A 19,571-nucleotide genomic window follows, 5' to 3' on the forward strand; every position below is an offset into this window, starting at 1 on the left:
GAAATTAGCTGAATCGACTCTTTTTCTTTCTATAGTTCCTTATGATCTACCTTAAGTTCACATTTTAAATGAGTGATTGTTGCAGATGCATCTAGTTCTATTTATTCACACTGCTATTTTTTGATTTCCTCCCGAAGCGACGAACAGTCGGGCGAGAGAGCGCTCTCTGCTCTTCCAGCCATCTTGATATCTTGGCTGTTGCTGAAGCGACCGAGTTGCAGAGAGGCTGGGACGAATGTGTGGCGCCCCCTTTCCTCCCAAATGAAGTTGTTATTTATACTTTTCCTATTTTCTATGCGTAAAATATGGCGCTCATATTTCTTGGCAGCCGCCGATATCTCAAAAGTTTACTTCCTTGCTCTCTAAATCGACATCCACACCTACATACTTCTGCACCGCATGTCGCCGTGGTGCAGAGTATTTACAATAATAAACGTGTAACTAATAATTGAATAATCTTAACGCATAATGGCTTTTTGGATTTATTCCTCCCCTTCCTCAAATGATTCCACCCCTCCATCGCCCTTCACCCCCTCGGCAATCTTCTCTTGAGAAGGAGGCGTCATTCCAAAGAGGGGTCCTTCGGTTGGCGATCCCCTGTCCCCTTTAAGCCCGGCATTTCAGAGAACATTGGCAGTAACTATAAATTTGGATTAAGATAAAAAAATAGCTCCACAGCTTCATCAAGCGTTCATGCGCCATCTATCCATCTGTCATTGTTCTCAATTCCATAGCATATCATATCCAAGTTAAATTTTTCATTCCGAGGTGTTCAATTCCGTCGAAATCTACGCTCATTTTTGCGCTAATTTCATCAGGTGATATGCGCTCTAATAATTTTCTATGAACGTCGCCATGGTAGTGGGAGTACTTGCATCTCATGCTGACTACTTCGTACGGATAATTAATCATTGATTTTTCCTATCAATCGGCCGTAGGACTTCTGAAACGGTCGTCGCTGAGAACTGAAATTAATGACTTCATCCATAATATGCTTGGGCCATGTTTCTTCGGAGGACGCATAGGTAGGGACTCATCGCTCTCGGAGCAATGGAAGCTACGAATGGATTTAATCTCCCTTTTTTAAAAGCATGATTTTCTGATGCTGGCCCTGTTGTCAACAACGTTAGAACACTCTCAGTTTGATTCATTAGATCGGTAAGATTCCATGACTTTATGTCAATGATGATAAGTCAACATAAGCCAAGTTTAGCTGATGCTAAACTGGGACTTGGACGAAAGTAGCCTTCTCTTCCCTGCGATCCGATCAGCCATCTTGATCGCTGCTGCTGATGTAACCGAGTTAAGGGCGGTCGGATGGGTGCCCCCCCCCTCCTGCCAAATAATTACACCCCCCCCCATCCCTCTCTCCTTGGCGGCGTCTCTCCTCTTGAAAGGAAGGGGGCGCCATCGGAAGGCCGGCGTGGCTGCTTGGGTTCCCTCCCTAAGTCCCCCGGGGGGCGTCGGGGGTTGGCGCAAGACAAACGAGCAGCATCCTCCCCCTCTCCCATCTCGCGTGTATCGGGGGTGGTGTGGGGTGGGTGGGGGGTTCTCGCATCGATCTGGATGGACCAACCGCCGGTTGCTAGGTGGGAGGGGATGGCTCTGCTCCCGCACGCTCCCTGCCCCCGAAACGCGGCCATCTTCTTCTTTTCCTTATGTTACACCTTCTTCTCTCCCTCGCTTATCAACCTCTCCCACTTTTAAGTCCATGAAGTTCCTCTCGTATTGAGATTCATGCACACGGGCAGAGGGGATGCAAAGTCGACCGATACAGGGGTCCACTTGATTTGGCTTTCTGTCTCGTGACTCCGGTGAAATGTTTTTTGGAAGCACCTCACGCTCTTTCAGGTGACATTAGCTGTCACGAGGTGACTTCAAGGTAGCAATGCCAACATCATTATCGTTGGTCATTAACCGTGATGTCGATGCATATTTCCACTCTTTGGCCTCCTATCCGTTAGTATTTATGGTAATAATGACCATATTCCCTCGTTCGATTATGAGTAAGTTGAACCTAATTCCGTTGCCTAATTTTATGAGTAGGACGGTGATAACACGTATAATTATCTCTTTTTTCAAATAGTCGCCTCAATAGTATGTGTAAGGATAGAAAAAAAACATTGCAATCTAGGGAAAACGATTCAGAATACTCGGGTACATTTTTTCGTTCCCAAATGATTATAAATATTACGGAATTAGCCTGGCAGGCAATACTGTTAGGCCGCATACCTGTGCCATAGAGTTGAGAGCGGCGTGGCCTTTTTATTGGATAGATGTATGGCAGTGGCGAGTGGCGTTTCGCCTTTAATTGTGCTCACTCCCTTTTTTTATTTGCGGGTTTTCAATCCGTGTTTTATTTTTTCATTCGCTCCCCGAGTGCCTTGTGTCTCTCACTCCCCATTCAAATCCCACCCCACTCCGCTCCGCACGCATAAATCCGACAATCGCGGGAGGCGATCCTCTTTTGTCCACACTGCTCCCCCCACCCTCCCTCCCTTCATCATTCTCGCCTCCCCCCACTCTGCCCCTTTTCATCGCTTCCATTTTAATACCCCTCCCTCACTCTCTTCTTTCTCTGCTTCACCATTTCTCTCTCCACCCCTTCCTTTGACCACTCCGGGATTTCGTTCTCTCGCTCTCCCTCTCTCCCACCCCCATTTCCCACCCTCCTGTCACGCCCGCCGCTTTTATTTGCCCGTCCGCTTTCTTTCCTTTTTTTACATTTTTTCCTCATTTTTATTCTTGTTTTTTGCTCGAGGGGTCCCCTCTCTCCACTCTCCCCACAGTCATTCTCTTTGTGCTCACGGACGAGCGTTTGGCGTCGGTGGTGTTGGTGGCCGTGGCCCCTCTCCCGACGGACACACGCTGGATGCTGAGAGAGGGCGTAATTTTTGGAATGCCTCTCCTCTCCTCCTCCATGTATGTATTTATAATCGTGCTGAATCTTTCTCGCTCTCGTGCACCACGCGCGTGCTCCTCGCTTCGCACGTGCGTTTGCACGCCCACGACCCGGAATGCGTGCTCCCAATGCACTCTGCGCTCTCTGTTTTAGCCAATCTTAGGTGGCTTTGGGGGACCGCATGTACAGCATATAATGCCGTGACTTTTTGGAAATTATATCTTCGTTTAGAGGACCGTTACGAATTTCCCATACAGCTCATTGTAATTATTATTATCGTAATCTGTTACAATTTGGCAAATGGCCATTTGGTAACATGTACATCCAAAAAAGAAAACACATAATATCCACAAAGTCACATATAAACTAGACAGTGTACACATTTTAAAAATTCAATTAATATTTATTAAAAAAAGTCACTTTTTCAGCTCTTTCTTAAATATTTTTACATTATCAGGAAAGGACTCAAATAACTCTGCAGGCAATCTACAATTGTTTTATTGATGTAGGAAATTTTTTTAACATTAGTCCTCTGCACCCGTCTTTTAATTTTGAACTGATAATCGTTCATACCAATGAAATTAGGTTTTCCGAGTTTATTGCTTAGTTCTCTCCATGCTTTATCCCCTTCGTATATTTTATGCATACCGCAGAGTCGGTTTATTTTTCTCCTACTTTCCAAAGATTCCCAACACAGTATTTTCAACATTTCTGATACGCGAAAATTACGATACACGATACGCGAATACATTTTGAAAAAATCCGGAGATATTGAAGTCTAAAGGCCATTTTATAGAGGAAAAATACTAGAAGCGATGGAAGCACTTTGCACGAGATTACAGTGGCTTTAGGTCTATGGTGATATTCATTGGTAGAAATAGTGCGTAGCGCTCAACGGGGACATTCGCGTGATCGCAGTCACTTCTTTGATTCACTGTTCTTCCGTATTTTGTAAACATAAAAACCATAAATCTTAGAAGAAGGCATCTCGCGATTTAAAGTCATGAGATTTTTGAGAATATAATGGGTAAACAATCTCTGCATAAAGGCATCAAGTCAGCTCAAGAGGAACTCAACTCGATCATTACCGAGTTTTTGCGGCAATTATCGAAGAGATTTTTTGCAGTGCTACATCTGATGTATCATGGGTCTAACGGCACTGAAATTTTTGCTCTAAACCTATTTAGTATTTATGCATTGACTGTCGTCAAAACCCAATTTTTCAAGGAAATACGATATGTTATAAGTTCGATGGGAATGTTTGTTCATTAATTATAGTATAATTGGGTTGTCTCCCGGTCAATGATGTCATTGGAAGCTTCTTGGGTTTCCCACTGGATAAATACGTGCATTCACATTTGCCGACGATTCGGAGGGTTCTTTTCAATTCTCTTTTCTCAGAAGTCTTGATTAATATCTGTTGAGTTTATTTGGATAAACTCGTAGCCTAATTGTTTATAAGATTTAAGGATTGCATATGTTTAAAAGAGCAAATTTACGCATACAAGTGACTTAGGCTAAGTCATTTCGTGGAAGTAATTTTTTATCCTCGTCAATATTAAAAAGCATCCATTAAGTTCCATATAAATATAATTACTTGACCGGCCGCGGTTTACCTTCAAATTGGCATTAGGTGCCAAAAACTTGTTTTAATAATGATAATTTTAGTGGGAAGTTATTCTACGTTTTTAATTTTTGCCTGGATTAGTAGAGAGGTCCCTACGTTTTTAGTTGCTATATTCGCGGAAACGTGTGGCTAAGCATCCGTTTTGATTCGCGAATTCGGAGTGGACAGACACTCTTAAATGGAGGCGTTCGAGATTGGATGCGGAGTGCAGTTTGGATGGGCAGCAATTGGATGTGCTCCCCCTACGCAGCCTGTGTCACCTGCTCTGCTTAGCTCCGCTCCCTCCCGCGACGTGGATTAGTGGCGCTGTCATCGGGGATCCGTCCTCCCCTCCTGAGAGAGCGGGACGCATATGCTGCCATGCCAACGCCTCACCCCCTCCACCACCACCCAAAGACAATTGCCACCCGTCCTCGCTCTCCTGAAACTGATTTCCTCGCTCCGACTTCGAAATTCCAAACAGGAAGGGAAGAACTAATGAATTGAAGGTGGAAATTGATCAGCCGAAAGCCACTTTATGGCGGAATAATTTCAATCCGCGCCAAGCGTCCGTTTCTTAAGTCGTGTTAATAATGCAAATTTTTACTAAAAAGAAGTTACGTAGGTCCAGGATGAAAATTATTAAATATTGTGCATCGTGTTCATGATTTTAGGCTTTTTTCTTTTGTTGCAATTGAGGCGTGTGTGACACTCTTGCATTGAATAGCGAGCCATTAATCACTAAGGCTCTCCATATACCTCTACCTATCCATATCGACTCTATAGTATCCATAAGGATACTATAGAGGAGTTTTTCTTTGAAGATGTTAAGCCGAGGCTCCTTTCTTCCCCCTCCCTTCAGCCTAATTGCCTCGTCGTTAAAGCTGAACATCAGCAGTGACTAGATTGATGAAAAACTAATTGACTTAATTGACTTTGCACGTGATTTAAAAAATTACAACAACTATTAGTGACCTTACGCCGGGGATGGTTACCTCCCCTTCTCGGGGGTGGACAATTTGTTTTTCTCAAACTATCCCCGGACAGCGATGGAGGACCAACTTTAAGCTAAAAACTGTTGCATGAAGTTTTCTGATAAATCAATACTTTTTGAGTTACCTAAGATCAAAATTTTAGAATGTTTATTAAAAAAACAAGTTTTCAATGATTTCAGATATGTTTCAAGTTTCAATTCAATTGGCTGTCCAGTTTGTTTCGAATGATTTGGGGATAAAAACTTCAATAACTGTGCTATAAAGGTCAAATCTACATCAATATTCTCCCTCTGTCTGTTTAACTTGATATTAACCACAAATCCATCCCGTATTCCCTTTCCACATATTGATTGCTCATTCCAAATGTGATATTTCGAGGATAGAGAGCAAGAAAGAACTTTCAAATCAAAGAAGAAACAGGAATGCAAATGGTTAGCACCTTGCGATGAAATAACGTTGGCTCATTTTCAGCCGATATCAATATTTTGAAAAAAGAAAGCGTTATTTTCACTAAATTAAAGTTACATTGCTCTGTATTTCAGCATTGAATATTGCGTTCAAGATTTAATGTCTCATTCTGATTCCATTCGTCCATGTCCAAGATTTCAGATCAATCCTTTTCTTTAATAAAAAAGGCGATGAGGATGGAAGTTCTCTTCAGCTGCTTTTATTCATCTTCTCTCCAATGCAACTTAATTTACTGCTAACGACCTAATTATGGACCCGACCAATTGATTGTTTGGTCTCTCAATCACTAAAACAAAACACCCCTCAGTCGTGAAATAGATTAAAGAGGACTTTCTCAGGATTTTTCTGTTACTCGATAGACGAAAATATTTTCCAAATTAATGATTAATTTTCACAGAAATCTGAGCTTTCCTCTACCAATGACGAAGCAAGATTTTATTTTTATGTAGAAGATTTATATATTTATTTATAGAAGAAGACGCTATTTTCAGTTTTAGTGAATTTTCTCGCCGCAAGGGACGCAGCTGAAGGAGAGGAGGACAGGGGGAGTGGGCGCGGCTACCCGGGTGCCGTTTACGGTTTCTTCGAGCAGCGGGGAGAATAGTGGAGGGGGGGGGGGGCGGCACCTTGGTGAAAATCTCAGGGGGGCGGGAAAGATGGGGTGGTTGTCTTCAATCGATTTGGTGCCTTCCGCCCGGCGAGGGGTGGTGGTCTCAAGGAGTGGAAGCGAGTCGAGGGAAGAGTGTTTGTCGGCGTCTGCGCACGCCGAGACAACATTGAAAAAAAGAAAATCCTCCGACTCAGCGCGATCCAATCTCCCCCCCCCACCTCCCCCCCTTCCGATCATACCGCGCATCAGGGAAGGCTGCCGATTGGCCCATTCCGTAGATTTAATTTTTGAGCTGCAGCGCCGATTTCGTTCACTTCGAGCGAACACTTTGTTTCTTTTAAGGATGTACGGCCGTGCCTGTGAGATTCAAAAAGAATATTTTTCGTATATTTAATAAAAATATTGTTTTAACGCGGTGAAAGAAATTTATCAAAGTTTAAAAAATAACAAAAGTATCAGCTGGCTGATAATTCAATTTTTACATATGTAAGTTACACTAACACTTCTAGGTGGTTAAGTACCGATGCTGAAGCACCATTGCCATTAATTACAGCTTTTTGACTTCAATTACATCCTTCATCTGGCAATAACGGAGATGTTAATCTTGTGGCGATCTTTATTTATAATGAACCATAATTTATTGTGTTCAGCGAACATTCTACCCATTTATTTGAGTGAAAATAGCTTATGCAATCAGATATTTCTCAACATTTTTCAATGGCTTAGATTAGTGCCGCTGTAAGAAACTGAACACAGATGAAAATTTCAGATTTTAAGTAATTATACCTCGGAAATGATAGATTTTTTTTACCGTCAGTCAATGATACACATTACGAAGACACAATTAGAACCATGATAATAAGAAGAACACAATGGTAATTTCCACACTTTTAAAAAATGTGGAAATTACCATTGTGTTCTTCTTTTTATCATGGATATAAAGAACTTCCACAAAATCGAGCCGGATACGATTTTATACACAATTAGAAATTCTCATCAAGGTGATGTAAAGAGGAATTATAAATTATTGCAACGAGTTGAGCGGCGCGATTCGGAAACGAAGTTCACGTATTTTCTATGGCCTAGGAAGGAGGCTAGTGCAATCAACATTCCCAATTCTCATTCCCAATATTGCAATGGCTGCTTCATTTAAGGCGGTTGTTATAGGGATGTGTAAAAAATGTTTAGGTTTTCATTCACTGTGAAGGAGGCCCTGTTTAAGATGAAACGCAGGACTTGTTTTATCAAATACTTAATCATTAAATTATTATTAATACTTAACCGATCCAGTGAGACCTACTTTCTCACCGTTGAAAAATATATTCTGGGACGTAAAATATGAATGAAATTAGTCGTGATATCACTGCAAAAAATGCCAGTATCTGTTATAATTATGTGTATTCTTGTTTAATCCTTTATATCGATGGCTAAGGTCTAACAGCAACTATCTAAAAAATAGCAACTTTTCAGGAGAGCAAAAAAACGATTAATTTCTTTTACTTGCACTCTGAAATTAAAAACCAAAAGTTCGTAAAAATGAAAAAGAAGCATTTATTTGCAACAAAAGAGTTGTAATTTGCTTATATTTTATTTTTTAATGCTATGACTCTTTGTTTAAGATGCCTGTCTCAAACCGGCCGAATTTGAGACACGTGTTGTTAGAACTTAGCCATCGATATATTAGTTCGTTCGCAAGTTCCTTCCCGAGTGCTAAATGACAGAAAATGTCATGAGAATGCATATTTGCCGACGTCATTATTGAGCAACGATGAATTCGTTGCAACATTTTTGAATTCTAGTGTAGGTTTACATCGTTTCTTTTTTGCGATAGCCCTACATTTACGGAGTCACTCCGACCAGCGGGGTAAGATTCCCACTCTATCATCCCACTGAATAGAATCCCCTCCCGCCGCGCCGCCTTCGGCCAAAGCGCCGCCAGGGAGCGCTCCGTTTGGGACTCTGGATCGATGCCTACCGCACCCCGCTCCTTCCCTGTGAACCGCTGTCAAGGAGCGAGGGGCGGGTGCCGCTCGTCGCCTCTTGCGTTTGCCGCGGGTGCAGGGGATGAGGCTCTCTTGCGCCTCGGCGTCGTCAATCGGTCTTCTGAGCTCAAACTTACGTACTTCAACCTTTCTGCTTGCGCGTAGTTGCGTGGGAGAATATTAAAATAGAGCATTCTCCACACGACCTTTAGATGTGATGTCAAACACCGCGCATTTGAATGGGGGTCCTGCACCATCGGTCCTCCTCTATCTATTCTTCCTAGTTGCGCAAATAGCATAATATATCATTTCAAGTCGCGAACGAGGATGGACAGCGAAAGGTAGGTAAGTATCTATGGGGCACTTTACATGGCAGCAGTTTCTTAGTCTTGAAAAAATTATAATTGGAGAACAGACGCAGGAGAAAATATACGAAGTGATTTGAAGTGCAAAGATAGAGATTATCATTCAGTAGCAAAATATTTGACTATTTAATGTCAGGCGGAACTATTTAATGCGTCTCCAATATGTCTCATGTATTTTGATTTTTTTCTCTAGAAAAAATATTGATATACAATTATCTTTTTGTAGGCATCGGCGTTGGTGATAAATATTTATTTAGTATCCATTGGTTTAGTTGTAGTTGGCATCCATTGGCACCATTGAATTTCATTTTGTAATACGCCAAAAATATGTACATAAATCACTAAGAAGCTCACTTAATCACAGTACAGTAGTTTTTTGTCGATTATAGCGTGTATTTATTTTAATGACAGAGGGGGGAGAGTTTTTTTCACAGCTCTTTTGAAATGATGAAGTTTGTGAATTTATCAATAATTGTGAGTCATAAATATTTCCAAAGTTAATCAAGGTTGATAAATCACCCAACCTATTAATCTCCGCGTGTATGAGGTAATGTTTTTAAAATGAAATATCATTCAACTCATAATTAGGACCCCAGTGGTCATTAGCGCGTGGCCATCCCACGGTCGTCCCTGTGCATTGATAAAAAAATGACGGTGGGCGAGTTAGTGGGAGTAGCCACTGTGTTTTGAGTGGGTGTCTCCACTTGAGGTACAGATCGAGAAAATCATACTTAATACGAGGTGCGGGTTATCAATCGTTTTTCTCTGCAAAAAAATCTGCTGTTAGAGATAGGCCGTGTGAAAATTTCATCAACGAAAAATCATTCGAATTGAAGTATCGAGTCGAACTGTTTGATGACCAAAATCAGTGATATACCCGAGCCTGAATGCTCACAAATAATGCGGCTGTTTCCTGAACTATTTAAGGTAATTCCGAGGGAGAAAAATTTTTAATTAAAAACTTACGATGCATTCATTATTTCACTATTTTAAATAATCCTGTGATGTCCACCCAGATGTATTTTCTTACCATCGGAAATGTTTAGGGCGGTTCAAATACTCCCCAATGATTCAAGTTCCAGTGGAGGTGGATTATTCACAAACTCGTATATCTGCCTCCGGGATAAAGGTTTGTCAAAAATTTCTTGTGAGCGCGTCTTAATCGGTTGGAAGAGTTCTCGGGTTCATGGGTGTAAGTTGCCATCGTCTTCAGGTTGATGGAGCAGCTGGGAAAATCTTCGGTTATTAATATTGCTGCTCCGGTTTCTTTCTGCTGCATCTCCCTGAAGACAATGGTAGACTACGCTCCGGAAACGCCGGCAGAAATCAACCATTGGACGCAGTAAGACACCCGAGAATTTTTCCTTTTATCAATTCACGAGGAAAGGATGAGATCCCTCGTACCTTAAAAAGTGACGATATTTTTAAACTCAATAAATAAGAAAAAATGAGGATCAAATTGGTCATTTGAGTCCCAAGATGAGTAGGAGAGAAGAAAGGCTTGTTGAAAACCTTGAAAAGAAGACGGAAAAAAACTTATGGGCCGTATCTTTGGACATTTAAGGCCTGATGGAGACAATCGTTGAGGGACAAGTGGAAGGTAAGAACGGAAAAGGAAGACCTCGAATGAAATTTATGGAATAAGAAAGGAAGAATATGGAAGAGAAGAAATACGTAGGTATGAAAAGATTAGCTGATGGGAGAGTGGAGTGGAGAGCTGCGTCATATCCGTGAAGATGATAATAACTAAAAAGTTAAACAAAATCAGGAGAAAAATTTTTGTTAGCTATACCTCAAAGACAACCCCTTATTCTTTAATCACCCTTTTACGTGTAGTATGTAAGTGGACGGAGCGTCCTTTGAGGTGGCGACCCCTTCTGTTTCCCACTTCCCCTCATCCCCCTCCCCCGACATTAAAGACGCCTCCACCCACCCTTATTCGCGGCGACGTCTCCGACGCCCACCACGACGTCCCTCTCCCCGAGATTCCACACGTTTCCTCCCTCGTTGCGCTGCAAATCTTGAGCGCACTCGACTCCCAATGAAGGAGTGGGCGTGCTTTCAGCACCTCGTTCACCTTTATTCTTGTTTAGACATTCCCCAAGCCGTATTTGCAGCGATGTTTGCAATTGACTACCTCATGCATAAGTATTCTAGATTTTGTCGCGAACGACGCAAGTGTGAGAAATGCTGTCTTTGAATGAATGCTCGCGGGAAGCTGCCTTAAATATCGTTCACGGCTATTAAGTTCGCTGGTTGAACAAATTTGGGCATCGTTGCGGAAGAATGATTTTGAGCTCACTCAAACGTGAGAAGAGTGGTCATCAAGCTCTCTATGTCTTGCATAAAATTCAACCAGAATCAGTCTCTTTTGTCACGTCGGATGCGTTTCTCCATGGCATTTTATTTCAATTCTATTTCAAGTTCCTCCTTTTATTTCCTCTTTCATTGCGGTGTAAATCCCTAGCAGTATGCATATAGAAGGCCACTTGCATTGATAGACAGAGTGTGGGCGTGCTGGTTACACCTCGTTCACCACCCTTTTTACTTGGACATTCCCCAAGTAGTTGCAATCATTTAAGAGGTGGACTCTATGCAAAACTATGAGCTACGCTACCGGAACAAACCGAGACGCCATCGCAATGGAGGTGTGAATTGCTGCTTTGGAATGCTCAGAGAAGGCTGCGAATATATTATATGGAAACGCAAAATGCTCCCGGATTGAACACATTTAGGCATCTCTGCGAAAATATGATTTGAGATTTTTTAATCGTATTTTAAATATAAATAGCATACCCGTTAAACATTGTTTCACATGAATACATGCGTTAAAATCATGTAACTGCCTCGTCGAAAATATTTGTCTCTAACTTTTACATCTAAATTTTTTTAATTTCTTGGAGTTTAGGTCAATTTGACCTAAACTCCAAGAAATATCATAAAAAGTTATTAAACAAGGTCAAGAATAGAAGAGGAAAAGTAATAATAATACTAATTTACATCTAATAATCTTTCGAAACCGGGTCGGTAGTTCGTTAATAAAAAAAGTGTGTGGAAATTAACCATTTTATTTTATTTTATCATCATGAACATTAAACATTTCCACCATATATCGCCGGACACTGTGAATAATGTGATTACTTTGCTTTTTTTCGAAAAGAATAGTGATTAACTAATGGCTATCCTAATGATAATGCTAATTCTGAGGAACAAATGATACTTTTATGTATAAATAGAGCTTTAATGGCTCATTTTACGGATTTGGAAGCTCAGAGCTGATTGTTTTCGTAAGTGATCTTTGCTATAAGCATTCGGGCCAGCCTTAAAGGATAAATTTAATCACCGAAATTTGTCCAAACATTTGCGAGGCATCCTGGAGTGCCTGACTGCGTCGTTTCCATGTTGGTATCTAGCTTTCGCCTAATTGTAGCATTAGAGCTGCCTCTTTATCTTGAAGAAGTCGCTTCGTGCTGCATTTCCCACTCTTTCGCGACGCTATTATTCAGAGCCATCGGGCGTATCCGTAGTATCGTGTGTCTCCTTTTCGGTGGTCGCATTACTTCAGGCGACGGAAGTCACAGAAGCTTCTCCCTCTAACGCGAGGAACATTTCGCCACAATGCCCCCCCTCCCCTCATGAATAATTCAAGCGAGATGACGGCTTATTCTATCTCCGAAAACTGAAGACCGCAAGGGTTGTGTGCGCTCCCGGGGTCGCGTGATGGAGGGGGTGCGTGGAGGGGGGTGTATATAGGTGAGGGGTGGCGCAGGAGAGAGGTGACACATGTCTGATTAGTCTCTCCGACGGGAGGAAAAAGAAGAAGGTGCAGAGGGCGTCGCGTCGTGTCGGCGTGCGAGGAATGTAAATTAAACGGGGTCGGAATGGATGGCCTCCACCCCTCCCCTCTGCTCCCTTTCCAACCACGCAGGTGTCTCCCCTCCTCCCCCGCCCCCCGACAGCTCCCCCCTCCAACACAAGCACATTTATATTTATTTATATTGCCCGTGCTCTAGCATCTAGCATTTATATTTACATCCCGATGTCATCCTTTGTGTAACTTACAGCAGAGTTTTCTATGACAACGATTTCTGGTTCTCATATTATCCTGGGAAACGCATTTATAAGGACTCCGTTCCTTTAGAGTATTTACTTTTATCTCAATAAAATATTGAGTTCAAATTGGAGCTACCGTTTTTCCGATCGTCAAAAACGGTACCTTTTTTCACACAAAGCCGAATAAAATGTATTGCTGGTGGAAGGATGAGTTTCTGACTATATAGAGAAAACTTAGAAATAAATTTTCTTGTATTTACGGTATTTTATGCCAACTTTATGCCAATGGAATCGATAGTTAACGGGATGCAACACTGCAAACCCAGGTATCTTAAGTTTTTGCAAGGACATCAGTCGCTTCTATTGTTTCCCGCTGTCAACACCCAAGGAGCAGATTAGATATAAATAACCGGTTATCTTAAAGTCGCACGTTTTTGAACCTTTTTACGATATTATCTCTATCCAATCTATTCATTCTATTTATAGTTTCTCATTCCTCACCCATTTTATTAATGGATGCTAATTGAACTGCCTAAGCTCAAAAAATACTCGAGTAGAGAGATTATATTAGAGATCCGACTATCTTAAAGTCGTACAATTTTAAATTGTTTTCATATTTCCTCTATGCTATGTAGCTATTGCTGTTATATAGACATCAGAGTCACTCTTTTTAACTGTAGGCCTAAACACGAACAAATAATACTCAAACTGATTGCAAATTTTCAAAAATGCTATCAATTTATTATGAAGTGATTTCCTTTTTTTTAAATCTCTGCATGGCTTCTACTCATCTTAGAACTCTATTGATGCCTAGCCTAATCACCCCTATTTTTTATTTATTCGCATGTTTAAGTTATAGCGCTCTAGCAATGATAGCGTGGATTACTTTGTTTATAAAGCCCTATTTATTTTTAGTCGATTATGAACTTTTTTAACCTCTTTCCATATTTTCCCATCTATCTGATCATTTTCACCCAACGTCACCCAATTTATCAACAAGTCCAATGTTATCCCTGTTAACACAAAAAAATTAGCGGCATACAGAGTCTCAATAAAAATAGAATCAATTTCCAATAAAATCATCATTTTCCAACTTTCTTATTTTCTCTTCTTCTTTCTTGCTTGTAAAAATATGGAACAAATTTCTTTCAATCCCCTCCCTTCTCTAGAATCAACTTCATGCTAACGTAATAGCGTAAACGTAGCCATTAAATTACGCTACCATCAATAAAAGTTATTCAGCAGTGTACCTACTTCATCTAGAGAAGCAAAAATATGATGGTACCATGAGTTTTTGTGTTAAATTTTGCGTCAAAATTTATCTTTAAAAATGTTTAATCATAATGCTTTCGTGATAGGTAAATAGGCATTCTTAAAATGCATGACGTACTAAAGAGATCCTGCGTTGCTAGGTCCGACAGAAGTCATGAACTGTGAGAGATATTTTGAGGAACAGACAGGGATGGGAATTCCTTTTTTCTCCGATAACAATAAAAAAATTATAGCGAATGCTTGGTGAAACATAATCACAGATACACTACTTGAAGTATTTTACGTTCCACTTGCTTTTTATTTGTTTGACCAAGGTTTCAACACCGTGTCAGAACCTGGATTAGACAAATAGAAAACTGTAAGTGTATCTGCAATTATGTTTCATTTTGAACAGTTCCACCAAATACGGCCTGAAGTTGGCCAGATATACTTGGTGGAACTCAGCACGCGAAATTTACTCTTCTTTATTTATTCGTTAGATTTGGTTTACTAACAACCTCCGCCACTCGCCTATTGGGGCAGCTTTCTGTGTAGCATGCAGATGTAGATGCTTCCGCTCTTTTACTCTGTAGGTGCTCGTCCCATGTTGAGGCGGCATTTAACTCCGAGATCGTGCGCTAATGTCGCGGTGTTTCCTCTTGTGTTGTAGACTCGCTCCTTGGCTCGGCGACCGAAGACGAGGACGACGAGGACGGCCTGGGCAAGGTGCCTGGCGGGGTACCGGAGGCGAACAACAACCACCACCCGCACCACCCGCACCACCACCACCACCACGGCCACGGGGCCGGCCCTGGGCTGCTCGGGGACAAGGGGGGCGAGGGCGGCGGCGGCGGGGGCGGCCCCGCCGGGGGCGGAGACAAGGACTCCTCCGCCTCCTCCTCCTCGTCCTCCACCACGTCCTCGTCGTCCGCGGCGGCGGCGGCCGTGGCGGCTGCTGCGGCCGCGGCGGCCGCGCTCATGCTGGGCAACGAGTCCGAGGGCTCGCTGGACGGCGACGCGGAGACGCGCGACTCGCAGACGGAGAACAAGTCGCCCGAGGACGGGACGGTGGGGTCGAAGCGACGCGGCCCGCGCACCACCATCAAGGCCAAGCAGCTCGAAATCCTCAAGACGGCGTTCTCGCAGACGCCCAAGCCCACCAGGCACATCCGGGAACAACTGGCCAAAGAGACGGGGCTGCCGATGAGGGTGATACAGGTGAGGGACTTCACTACCTAATCGCTCTCATTCAAACCTGAGATCTGTTCCGTCCATATCTCCCTCATGCCAGTGTTCTTTTTACCTCCGTTCCCTCTGTATCTGTCCCAGGTTCTTGTCCCTTGGTCTTCCTTTTGCGACCTTTTCTAAGTTTTGCCATCCTAAGACTGGTATGGAGATTTTCACAGCTTCTTTTATCAATGTTGGTGGTTGTTTTCGGGAATTGCTGCGTACAATGTTACCTACGCAGCAATTCCAGAAAACAACCGCCAACATCCTAATATTGGTATGCATACAGAACTCCCTATACCATCGCAGTTCTTTTACCTCCCTGAGACTTTTCTCCCTCCTATCCTTCTTAATCTATTCTAGGTAATTGTCCCTTGGATTCCATCTGGTGAATTTTCCATCAATGTTATATAATTTTTGGTTTTTTCTGTAAAGTTTTCTTGGGTTTCGCACCGGGTCAAATCCTCCATATCTCCTTCTAACGTTTCGATGAGCGACTCGCCCATCGTCATCAGGGATCAAGGAATCCAAAAAACATTGAAAAATTACTTACCGTTTTTTATTTGTCTAATCCAGGAATCCAAACGTCCAGGAATGGACCCCTGGATCCCTGACGACGATGGGCGAGTTGTTCATCGAAACGTTGGAAGGAGATATGGAGGACCTAACCCGGTGCAAAACCCGAGAAAACTTTATTCCATTAATGTGACCCCCGTAACTGTTGTGTCTTATTTCGTGACTAATCCTCCGTGTTCTTCTTTGGCGTAGAGTGATTCAGAGTGAGTTTTCATCACGTAATCTTCTAAATACCTGCTCATTTATCACGTCCCATCTTAAGCGTTTCTCAGAGTGGTTTTCGCTTTTTATTTATCTTTGAAGATGTTCTTGGTTTTGAAGTGAATAGAATCCCCTATCTCTGTTAGTCAATTTAAAACCTGATTCGCGCGTTCCTTACTTAGCGATTCCACTCTGTAAGGGCGTTTGGATTGATAAGAGTAAAGGTCATTCAAGACTGATGAACAATCATGAAAATAATGTTCATCGAGTGTATGGGGGCAAATGCCTTTCCCTGGGATAGCTCGCAAGACGAGAATCGGACTGTCCCGAACAAAATTCCACGGAAATGAGTGTGACAGGGAAACGAAATGCTGATAATTTCGCATAATTGCCGTTAATGCCTCGGGTATGCAACTAAACAGCCTCAATCACCCACTCAATAATTCATCATGAATGTTGTTTGCGGTAGGAGAAGATATAGTTCTCCCCAGCAGAACCCTTCTCTGGACCTCTTATTTCGAGGATTTATATTTTTCGATGTCATGAGGGAAAAAAATTCATAGTTCGCGGTAACTCGGGGATGGGAACTCCCCCGCCTGCCCTGATTGAGTCTAACTCACACACCTATGGCTTAGTCTGGGATGAGCTGTACCTTTGCCTGTTACAAACAGCCTTTAGGCTGAATCACTGGGTGATTAAGTGAGTTAGCGTAAAAATCTCCATGTGATAACATGCAAATCTATATTTACATAATATCTCGCGTTCCACCTCTAAGGTGTTTGGCAGGGGGTGACCAATCACCTCCAGCATGCAACGTTATTTCATTATTAGAAGAAGACTTTGAAATCATTAATCGTCCAACTTCGAAAATCCAGTGTCTCAACTGGTTAGCTTGGAGAATCACGCAATTGTACATTGCTTGTAAACATAAGTTTGTTTGGTTAAATACATTTATTGCAAACTTTGTCTCTACCGCACATTAATTGGAACACCTCCCTTTCGTTTTCGACACTCCCGTGTCATTTTCTAGAGGAATTACATATATCCATGAGCAAATCCCACGAAGTAAGCTCGTATACAGTTGAAGTTCGATTTTTGGGTGATCCCGCGTCAATTGTAAGAACAGCCCACGTTTCTTCTGCCCTGCCGGAAACCTCGTGAGGGATAATAAATAATCTCGCCTATATTGCGCGTCGAATCATATTTTATTTTGAAAGTGGATTTCGAATATTCTGGACGGCGCGGCGTCTCTTCCCATGGTATTTACTGGAAGCCACCTTTCACTGTTCCTTTGTCCCCGCTAAAATTGCTTGTTGCTCTTTATCTCAAGGGGTTCTCTCAAAATTTTGTTTTTGCAACATTCTTCTCTTACGATAATATTGATATTGCAATGTCCTCATCGTGTCCTTGGCCAGTGTGTTCTTGTTTCTTTAAAAAAACAGTCGGATGACGGTGCTGAGTTCGTTGACTCTGATCGTTCTTCCGTTTATCCAACGTGGACTTTCGCTTGTCTTGCAGATAATCAGGTATACTCCGCCTGTCCCCATCGACTGGTCTCCAACCAACATCTGTATCACTTCCACGATTGTCACCTCAATATAATGCCCTCGGTTTTATTCTTTTTTTTCGAGAGCCGCTCGACTTCCATTCTCGCTCTAAGCTCCAAGAGCGCCACCTAACCTTTCCCCTTTTTCTGATCCACCTGCGCTCGGAGCCAAAGCGGTCGCCCGCGTAAACATGGCAGCTCAGCCAACAAAGCGCCGTGCGTAACAATGGTGGTAGCCGTTGCGTGGTAGCCGAGGACTGTGTTTGGAGGGGGCATCCATTGTACGATCGAGTGCGGGCCATTGCGTGGGAGGGGAGGGGGTGTCCCCTTCCACCCCCCACCCGGATGCCATCAATTCCTGTCCGAGGGCGCTATTTGTTCATCTGCCGCTCCTCATCGGCTGCCGACCACGCCGAGGCTTTTGTGGAGGGCAAGAGGGGTGGTGGGGGGGAAGAAGAGGGGGGGAGGGGGGGAGAGGGGTCAGGCGAATTTTATAGCCACGAATATTACGTCGGAGGAATCTCTACTCTCCCTCTTGATGTGTCGTCAGCCTCCGCGCATTTAAATTGGTTCGCGAAAATCGTCACCAGCGTCGCTAATTGGCAGACCGATCCGAATTCATTATTAGAAATAATTAGAAATTGGGCTGTTTATCTAAATTTTCATTCTTGATTATGTGATGCGTCAAATTCATAACTTTTAAATGCTATTCCCAGAAATTTCGAGCATTATATCGATGGCTAAGTTTCAACAACGTACATGTATCTTAAATTCGGTCGGTTTGAGTCAGGTACCTTAAACGAAGTGTAATAACATTTAAAAAAAATAAAATACCAGCAAAGAACAACTCTTTATTTGCAAATGAATGCTTCTTTTCAGTTTTATGAACTTTTGGGTTTTAACTTTTTTGCTCTCCTGAAAAGTTGCTATTTTTGAGATACGTGTTGTTAGAACTTAGCCATCGATATTGTAAGTATTGAGAACAAATTTTTCGCCCTGCACTTATCGCTGAATTGCGGACTTTTTTTTGGAAATCGGTGAAAATGCCCCATTTCATAAATCATAGAGCTAATACATAAAATATTTATAAAATAAATCAAGCCTCTACGGGACAGACTGAACCCTCATCTGTTAAGTCCTTTTGGTTGTGATTCTGCTTTTTAAGGAGATTCTGCCGCTAATATTATTATTAAATAATGCGATTTCATTGACAATAACAGACTTAGCTGTAGCTTTCGGCGTTGCACACTAGATTGTTTTGAGATTGCATAAAAATGTTCTGCAAAAATATCGGGTTGTCGTGGGCGGAATTATATCACCAATGATAGATGCAATCGCTTGATTAGGAATCTCGTTTCCAACTATGAACGTTTCATCGTGTGCCTCCTATGGATCTGAATGCTCCCAGCTTTCCGAAGCAGTTTTTTTTTAAGGCACGTCGTCTTTTTCTTGACGGAACTGGCTTGAGAGTGGCGAGGAAATAGTATATACCGCATGCCTTGAACTCTATTCGTTCGATACGGCACGAAATTCTGCTCTATTGCCCTCAGGCACCGTAATATTGGTCATCCTGCTTGCTATGACCTCTTTTTTCTTCCGCTCCTTTTTTTACACATTTCTCCCCACCTTTTCTTCGCATCCAGGGTAATAAATAAGTAATCACAATATGAATTCCATAATAAACCACATATTTTCTATCACCAGTACCCAAATTTCGTGATATTTGTTAGGCGCACCTCTTCAGTTTTACTGTAATGATAATGATGATAATATTCCTCACGTTAGATCA

The 19,571-nt window shown here is 42.3% G+C and overlaps 1 protein-coding gene across 1 annotated transcript in view; it reads left to right on the forward strand.

Moving 5' to 3' along the window:
- The window catches only part of LOC124155291 (LIM/homeobox protein Lhx1-like), a 192,202-nt gene that overhangs the window by 134,776 nt on the left and 37,855 nt on the right, over positions 1-19,571 (forward strand). Inside the window, exon 4 of the mRNA XM_046529009.1 lies at positions 14,903-15,450. Coding sequence (XP_046384965.1) covers positions 14,903-15,450 — 548 coding nt within the window. The remainder of the gene's footprint in view (positions 1-14,902; positions 15,451-19,571) is intronic.

This window comes from Ischnura elegans, chromosome 3 (genome assembly GCF_921293095.1).
Source record: "Ischnura elegans chromosome 3, ioIscEleg1.1, whole genome shotgun sequence".
NCBI classification, from domain to species: Eukaryota; Metazoa; Arthropoda; class Insecta; order Odonata; family Coenagrionidae; genus Ischnura; species Ischnura elegans.